This window comes from Pholis gunnellus (assembly GCF_910591455.1).
Source record: "Pholis gunnellus genome assembly, chromosome: 3".
Lineage (NCBI taxonomy): Eukaryota > Metazoa > Chordata > Actinopteri > Perciformes > Pholidae > Pholis > Pholis gunnellus.
In genome coordinates, this window is record NC_136529.1 from 26,871,977 (window position 1) to 26,880,732 (window position 8,756).

The following is an 8,756-nucleotide window of genomic DNA, read 5'->3' on the forward strand; positions in this document are numbered from 1 at the left end:
TTTTTAATATACTATACTATTACTTTTTTATGAAGTTTTCGACATGCTATACTATGAAGTTTTCGACATGCTATACTAGGCTTTTTCAACATTTCTATGACATGCTACACTGAATATTTCATGACATCTTTTTGACATTATACCGACATCTGCATGGTTTGTTAGGACGTCGCTCTGGTTTGTTAGGACCCTTTAGAAGAAACTACAGACTTGTTTTTATAGATCTTGACACTTTATTTAAAACTTCATAAAATGAACAAAACAACTGGAAAAGATTTACATGGTGAACACAAAGACGACGAGGAGAAAACTGCTTCTCAAGGCGGCAATCTTGGCTTTCACTTCTTCTTCTTGAACCTGACAGACATAACAAAGAGTACACCATTTTTAATCTGTTTCAATCGATGTGGGACCATAGATGTATAATAAGAACCGCAAACTGAACCCCAAAATGTCGCCTTTTCAGTCCAATTGCTCGCCAGGCCCATTTTCCTAAAATGGTTACTAGCTTCTGGGTCTTGGCCCATAGACCTAACATTGTGATGACGTCACAGGTTTTTAAATTGCTTTTGGATAAAAATTTCATTCTCAAATTTCATATATATATAAAAAAAATTCTCTTTTACCATAGCGCTCTATGGGGAAAATGCTTTTTGCTGTTTTGCTGCAATAACGGGAAGTAGCTGCTGAGCAAAATTGGAAGCAAGGCTGAGCAGCGACGCCATATCCAGTTCTTATTATACAGAAATGAAGAGAGAGCAGGTAAAACTCACCTGGAGCCGCCAGGAGGCTTCCTGTCTGAACCGCCAGGACGCTTCCTGTCTGAGCCGCCAGGAAACTTCCGGTCTGAACCGCCAGGAAACTTCCGGTCTGAGCCGCCAGGAAACTTCCGGTCTGAGCCGCCAGGAAACTTCCGGTCTGAGCCGCCAGGACGCTTCCGGTCCGAGCCGCCAGGAAACTTCCGGTCCGAGCCGCCAGGACGCTTCCGGTCTGAGCCGCCAGGACGCTTCCTCTCTATACCGAGACGCTTCCTGTCTTCGAAGGACGGTCTGTAAGCAGAAAGAGACAGGTGAGACAGGTGTACAGTTATGTAGACAGACAGCTATACAGACATCGGAAATGACACAGTTTAACATAAACCATCACAGTGTGAAGTAAAGTTTCACTGACGATTGTTATCCACCAATATTCAGCAAAATCTGCAATCGCGACATTTATGCTTTCTGTTCACTGATTTCTGAAAATGTTACATTGTAAAAAAACAGCTAACAAACGAAGGTTCTGTTGAGGTACATTATGATGCGTTCAGGCTCTGTTCAGTGAAAATGAGTACTGGGCAAAAGGAAATTATAACGTTATCCTGATGTGTTCAAATGTAACGTTTGTACGTGTTTTCATTTTAGACCGTTAGCTCTTTCACAGTGTGTCTTTAGTTCATGACAGTTAATTGCAACATTATTCAGGTTTCCGTTGTACTTAGCTCCACCCTCTCACCTCACTTCTGGTTGCCAAAAACCAAGATGGCGACGGCCAAAATGACTTAATTCATGGCTTCAAAACAACAGTCCACAAACCAATAGGTTACGTTACAGATGTACAGACAGACAGACAGGTGTACAGACGTACAGACAGGTATACAGACAGACTCACCCAGCTCTGTAGTGCTTCAGAGCCTTGCTGCTGGTGTTGGTCAGCTCTTTGTCAAACACAGACTGCTTTCCTCCTTTTCCTCCTTTTCCTGCTTTATGATTGACTGCTGCAGAGACAGTTCAGTTTAGTACATGTGACAGTACTGAGGTAGTATCTCTGTGTATTTTATGGTACTGATGTAGTATATCTGACCTTTAGTTGGCATCTCTTCCTCTAGCATCGCTCTCGCTCTCTTCGGGCGTCGCTCTCTCTTCGCCGCTCTCTCGGCGAACATCTGAGCCTTCAAGATCTCAAACTGAGCGTGCTCCTCAGACTGACGGACAACAAAGATCATCAATTTAAAAGCTGAGCTCTCACTCTGCAACAACCTCCAGCAGCTGAACATTAGTTTGATCCAAAGTTCAGCGCTGCATTAACTACTGCCTGTGTATTCATCTTAGTATAACATTCACCGTCAAACACAGCATGTGGTGACTTTGAGTTCCAGCGTGTTTGTTATGACTTAACGGGCAAACACTAAGCGGGAACTAGGAGTTAAAGTTTAGAATATATTTGGATTTTGTCCAACATCACATGCATTAGAAAGATGTTTTAAAAAGTTGAATGATTACAGGAAGAAAAACCTGTTTCAGTGTTTCTATTGACACCTCACTTTAAGACAGACTTAAAATTAAACTGTGAAAGACTCAACTCTATTCTGACAACATCCCGTTAACTTTAAATAAAACCACTGAAACATTCTGCCTGTTTGTTGATGCTCTCATATAATCAACACTATTTATTTACATGCTGAACTAACTTCTCCACCAAACTTCATACGAACTACAACAAATGTATGAGCTGAAACCGTTAGAGCCGTTAGTAAACACAGTTAATTAGCTACAAACCAAACTGATCACACGTGAGAGATTTTTAAATCTGTTTAACAGGTAGTGGACTTGCTTGCCAGCTGTTGATTAAAGCGAAGGGGGTTAGCCCTGCAGCCAGCGACACAGTCGGCCTTACGGGGGACTGACCACTAAAGCGACTACGAGGAACTTTGAGACCGTTTCATCACCAGTTAAACGTTCCTTCTAGTAGCTTTAAGGTGGACCAGCTTACAAACCCTGTGATAGTGACCAATATTCGTAGTTTATATTACCGTTAGCTCTTTCTTCTTGCCGGCGTTCACAAACTTTTCTCTCTTCTTCTTCCCTCTCAGAGCAAGATCGAACTCCTGCAGAGCCTTCGACACTGACATAGAGAAGGACAAGTTAAAACAGTCTGTGGAGGTACTGAGGAGTACTACAGACGATGAGTACTAGATCAGTTAACTGCAGTGTGTTAGTACTCACCACGGCTCTGTTTCCTCTCCTGTTGAGTTTGAAACCAAACTCGCTGTGATTCAATGGAGTCGGTGGACCCTTCGAGGCGCTTCTTAGCCACACTCAACTACACACACACACACACACACACACACACACACACACACACACACACACACACACACACACACACACACACACACACACACACACACACACACACACACACACACACACACACACACACACAAAATATTATTATGAAGCTTCCAGGAGTCATAGGCCCCAGAGTCAAAGGGCCCAGAGTCAAAGGGCCCAGAGTCAAAGGCCCCAGAGTCAATTAACAACATGGATGTGGGTCGAGGAGCACCACTGTGTGGAATAAAATGAACCAGAAAAGACAATCACATGGGTATTGTTTGACAATGAAATCGTCAATTAAGGTTCCATGATTGTGACAGCCTCGAGCAGAGTACAGGTGTGCAGGTGTACCTTGGCCTCAGACGCAGCCATCTCTCTCTCCTCTCTCTCCAGCCTCATCACAGCTTCCACGTCTTTCTCCAGTTTAGAGATCAGATCTCTGAACTTCAAGATGACGTCTGCGGCGAAAGACACAGAGACAAGTTTCACCACGACTCACCTGTAAACGGGTCACTTTTTAAATCACCAACACTCAAGGGTCCAACTCTCCCAGGTTCCCTGAACTACTCATTGGCTAAAAAGGTGTAGATACCTGGCGGCAGGACTCGAGCCTTCACGCTGTTCTTGGCCGACTTCACCACCTCCTTCAGAGTCCTTCTCTCAGACTCTCCGACCAGAGACACCGAACGTCCCGAGCGACCGGCTCTGGCCGTCCTGCCGACGCGGTGAACGTAGTGCTTCACTGTGGACGGCATGGTGAAGTTTATCACCTGAGAGACAGACGGGGGACAGAAGAATGAGGACAGAGACAGAGAGAGACATGTCTTCAGATGTGTTCGTGTGGATCCGTCACAAAAGAGTAAATCTGACTTGGTTTTAATTTTTGATCATTTCTGATCAATTCTTAAGTATTCAAGAACAAGTAACAAATCTGTGTAACAAATGGCATCAAAACAACTTATGAGACATAATTGAGACATCATAAACTCCACTACTAGCCCTTATACACTACACTTATAATATTTGAATATTTGGTGGGTCTGTGTGTGTGTGAAGAGGTTAATAACTCCACACAAACCCTCATTATTATTTTTGTTTACCCAGCTGTACCATAAAAGTACAGTGGTGAGAATTCATTCCACCCTGACTATTGAAAGGTGCGGACTCACCGTTTTGACTCCACCGATGTCCAAACCTCTGGCTGCAACGTCTGTCGCCACCAAGATATCGATCTGGTCATCTTTAAAACGCCTGGAACGAGGACAACAAACGGGTGGATTACAGTTTTAGGTGTGTGCGCCCGAGGTTCTTAGGTTGGGTTCTGTGAGAGTGCGCAACCGTATTTCTCCAGTCTCTGGTTCTGTGTGTGTACCTGAGGTTCTCCAGTCTCTGGTTCTGGCTCAGTTCTCCGTGCAGTTCTCCGACCTTCAGTCCCATCAGTCCCAGCAGGATGTGCAATCTGTGAGCTTGTTTCCTCGTCTGAGTGAAACACATCACGTGATCCTGGAACGTCCGAGTCAGCAGAGCTAACAAAACAAACGATAGTTAGTACAGAAGTACACGTAGTACTACATTGTTAGTACTGGTAATGCAGTAGTGCTGCAGGGTTATCGGTACTTACCAGCCACCACGGCCTCTCTGTCTCCTTCTCTGTTTTGTCGGATTCTGACAAACTCTTGTCGCAGAAATGGAGCAACGTCAGTGTTACTGTTCACGAAGATCCTGATTGGCTGCTTCAACGAGACCGCGGCCAGGTCCTTCACCTGGAGACAGAAGTCACATGACACACTGAAACAGCTGGAGACAGAAGTCACATGACACACTGAAACACCTGGAGACACAGGTCACATGACACACAGAAACAGCTGGAGACAGAAGTCACATGACACACTGAAACAGCTGGAGACAGAAGTCACATGACACACAGAAACATCTGGACACAGGTCACATGACAGAAACAATGGGAGACAGGTCACATGACACGCAGAAACATCTGGACACAGGTCACATGACAGAAACAATGGGAGACAGGTCACATGACACGCAGAAACATCTGGAGACAGAAGTCACATGACACACGGAAACATCTGGAGACACAGGTCACATGACACAGAAACAATGGGAGACAGGTCACATGACACGCACCTCCTCAGTCATCGTGGCGGAGAACAACATGGTCTGTCTGGTGTAGGAACACAATCTGATGACCTCCTTCATCTGTTCCTCAAAGTACTCGTCCAGCATCCTGAGAGAGGAACACAGAGACACAAAGCGGAACCAAACAGGTGAGTCTTTGATTCACGACTGCGTTTATTGGGAGGTACGTAGCTTTTTTGTGACGCCTCTGCGTTTACCTGTCGGCCTCGTCCAGGATCAGGATCTCAATGTGAGTCAGCTCAAAGGTCGGCGTGTTGTGAAGATGATCGATCAGTCGACCGGGTGTAGCTATCAGGACGTCTGGGCCTGCCCTCAACGCAGCCTCCTGAGACTTCAGGTCCAACCCACCTGCACACACAACGAGACAGGTTACCTGAGGACCAGGGTCAGACTGAGACCAGGGTCAGACTGAGTCCAGAGTCAGACTGAGGACCAGGGTCAGACTGAGTCCAGGGTCAGACTGAGTCGAGTCAGACTGAGGACCAGGGTCAGACTGAGTCCAGAGTCAGACTGAGGACCAGGGTCAGACTGAGACCAGGGTCAGACTGAGTCCAGCATTTATTTTTTACAAACAGAGACCAGATAAATTAAGAATTGTCAGTTAACAGTCATTACCGACAGCCAGGCAGGTGGTGATGGAGGTGAACTGGGCGAGCTGACGGGCCACAGAGTGAACCTGGATCCCCAGCTCTCTGGTTGGAACTAGAATCAAGACCCGGGTCACTTGGGACGTCTTGGGCTTATAAACCAAACGCTCCAACACTGGCAGCATGAAGGCTGCCGTCTTCCCTGAAGAGAGAAATTATTTCATTAATCTACCTTGCTCCAGTGTTGGTTATTGGTGCCAGTATGACGCAGTGGTCCCAGTATATCAGCGATACCTGTCCCAGTAGCAGCGCAGGCGCACAGGTCTTTGCCCAGCAGGCCGATGGGAACACAGGCCTTCTGGATGGGAGTCGGCACCTTGAAGCCCAGAGCTGTGATGGCCTGCAGGGACACAACAGGTCGTCAGAAACAACACCAAAAACGACCACGCTTCTTGCATTCTCTCTAGTGTCCACCAGGGGGCGACTCCTCTGGTTGTATAGAAGCTTATGAGAAAATGACTCTACTTCTCTCTTGATTTATTACCTCAGTAAACATTGTAAACATCCAAAATGGTTCCTCTCTGCTAATTTAAGGCTTCTCAACGCCTCAGGCGAGTAGCATGACACACACACACACACACACACACACACACACACACACACACACACACACACACACACACACACACACACACACACACACACACACACACACACACACACACACACACACACACACCCACACACACACACACACACACACACACACACACACACACACACACACACACACACCTACACTTACCTTCAGGATCGGTCGGGACAGGTTCATGCCATCAAAGGTCAGCTCATCATCGTAGTGAGACGCATCTTCGTAGTACGACTCCGGAGCCTGAGAACGCAACACGCAGCGGTTATCATGGTAAAAAATGACTGTTCAACAACCTGACGTCATCATAAGCTCCTCCTCCTCTTCCTCACCCCGTCTCCCATCATCTTCCTCCTCTTCCCTCGACGTTCTTTGTCTCTCAGGGTGTCTGAGAGAAAACAGGAAGTTGGTCAACAATTAGTAATTTTAACTTTTTTAACAAACATAAAGTTCAGTCTTCATTAAAGTTTTCTGTTTGCTTTGTTTGACTGAGTTCAGTCATAATGATTTTTAGATTTATCTGGTTATTAAAACTGATTTGATATTTGGATTTATCGGTAAAACAACGGAATCAAAACGATTAAAATGTTTCTGCTTCCTGTCGGGAATCAAAATAAAAGCCTCTGCTGGACTCACCTGATTTGGTGAGAATCTCCTCATCACCCGAATCAAACTCATCTACGTCTTCAACATCTTCCTCCTCCTCCTCCTCTCCTTCAGTCTCTCCTGCAGCAGGCTTCACATCCTGCTCTTCATCATCATCATCATCATCATCCTCATCCTCTTCCTCTTCCTGGTTCTTCCCGGAAGAACCTTCAGCAGGGTCGATCTCAGTCGTTTTCTCCTGCAGATGAAAAGAAAACGTTACTCTTTAACGCATGAAGTGGAACCCGGACAGACAGGAAGTAGAACGTGACAGCGGACTCACCTCAGATTTCCTCTTCTTCCTGATTTTCTCTATTTTCTGGTCCAGAGTGGTCGCGGTTCTCTGCAAACAAAGAACACAATTACAAAACAGTGTTGGAGAACATCAGAGGACCAAAAATACCACCGGAGAACATATAAGATCTGTTCTGCTGGGTTCTACCTTGATCTTGATCTGTTTCATGACGTCTTCCATCGCCCACTCTTCTCCACGGGCCGGTGCGTCCCGCTCTCCAAACTCAAAGTCACCATTGAAGTCTGTCGCACCGCGAGTCCCGAACTTCTTCTTCCTGTTCAGGACGATCGGCTGGTCCTGAAACACACACACACACACGTGTACATTAATACACATGCAGCATTTTAACACACTAAAAATGTACCAACCCCCAAACATACGTATACAATAGTAATTATAAATACAAAGGAATTGTTTATAAAATTTGTGTCAAATATAACTATTTAAACCATGTGACAGCATGTATTTCATCATAGTATAAAATACTAAACCTTAAATAAATTACTTTGTTATTGATCCCTCAGACTGCTGTGCTGATCATTATGTTATTTTATACTTTAATAAATTACTGACTCAATATCATAAACATCTGTATGTTTAGAATCCTTTAATTCCTAAATGTACAGGTACAATTATATATATATATATATATTATTTATATGGAACCTGACTTCTGTTCACTTTATAACTTTGTGACTCGTTTGTATTTCTGTAACAACTGTTGTTGTCATTTTGATCGTTTAGAGAAGAGTAAATATAATCATTTAATCAGAACCCTCCTGGATCAAACAGCGGTTAATCTACTGTTTTGCAGCCGTGCTCTGGTTCGCCCTCAAGCCGCCTGGTCGTGTCGTGTCTCCGGGTAGAGATCCAGCTGTGTGGTCCGGCCCTACTCACCTCCTGGTCGGACTCGGTATCGGGTTCTTCTGGACTCTCGTCCTCGTCCCGGAGCGTCCCGATCAGACCCAGCTGCTCCAACATGGCGGACTCCGCTTTCGGTACCTGCACACCTGACTGTGGACGTACTGTGGACCGGTTCTAGACAGATTCTCTAAAGGTTGTCCTGTCGTTTTCTCTCCACACACGTACACACGTGTGTTGACGGAAACAGGACGTGAGAGCGGCGTGTTTCCGGTTCACGTTCTTCTTCTCGGTTTTCATTGGCGGTTGATAAACAGCTTTCAGGCTCATTACCGCCACCCAATGACCTGGAGTGTGACCTACACTCTAATATGTCGACAAACAAAACGAAATAACAAGAAAGAAATACATAAATAAAATAAAATAAAACGAGTAAATAAATAATAGTCTGCTCATCTCGTCTTATT

General features: G+C 45.2%; 1 protein-coding gene across 2 annotated transcripts; it reads right to left on the reverse strand.

Moving 5' to 3' along the window:
- Positions 1-217: 217 nt before the first annotated feature.
- Positions 218-8,537, reverse strand: ddx27 (DEAD (Asp-Glu-Ala-Asp) box polypeptide 27). 2 transcript variants are annotated; one of them, XM_079156481.1, is made up of 21 exons: positions 8,326-8,537; positions 7,576-7,725; positions 7,417-7,476; positions 7,125-7,332; positions 6,821-6,876; positions 6,645-6,731; positions 6,134-6,239; positions 5,868-6,041; positions 5,450-5,600; positions 5,241-5,340; positions 4,717-4,858; positions 4,468-4,621; positions 4,265-4,346; positions 3,688-3,865; positions 3,447-3,553; positions 2,985-3,081; positions 2,792-2,883; positions 1,843-1,963; positions 1,651-1,753; positions 774-1,049; positions 218-357 (listed from the first exon to the last, which is right to left on the reverse strand). In XM_079156481.1, exons 1-21 carry the CDS (start codon positions 8,407-8,409, stop codon positions 339-341), a joined length of 2,547 nt encoding a protein of 848 aa, XP_079012607.1. In that variant the 5' UTR covers positions 8,410-8,537; the 3' UTR covers positions 218-338. The 2 variants fall into 2 exon arrangements, with proteins under 2 accessions (XP_079012607.1, XP_079012606.1); XM_079156480.1 differs by having other exon boundaries at positions 1,651-1,756.
- Positions 8,538-8,756: the final 219 nt, after the last annotated feature.

What these genes read in the sequence shown, in the direction of transcription:
- ddx27 (XM_079156480.1), bottom strand. Translation starts at nt 8,409, where the DNA reads ATGTTGGAGCAGCTGGGTCTGATCGGGACGCTCCGGGACGAGGACGAG. An exon ending in GGAAGATGATGGGAGACGGG is followed by an intron (nt 6,732 to 6,820) that starts GTGAGGAAGAGG and finishes TTGCGTTCTCAG; the next exon opens with GCTCCGGAGTCGTACTACGA. An exon ending in CTGAAGCACTACAGAGCTGG is followed by an intron (nt 1,050 to 1,650) that starts GTGAGTCTGTCT and finishes TTCTGCTTACAG; the next exon opens with ACCGTCCTTCGAAGACAGGA.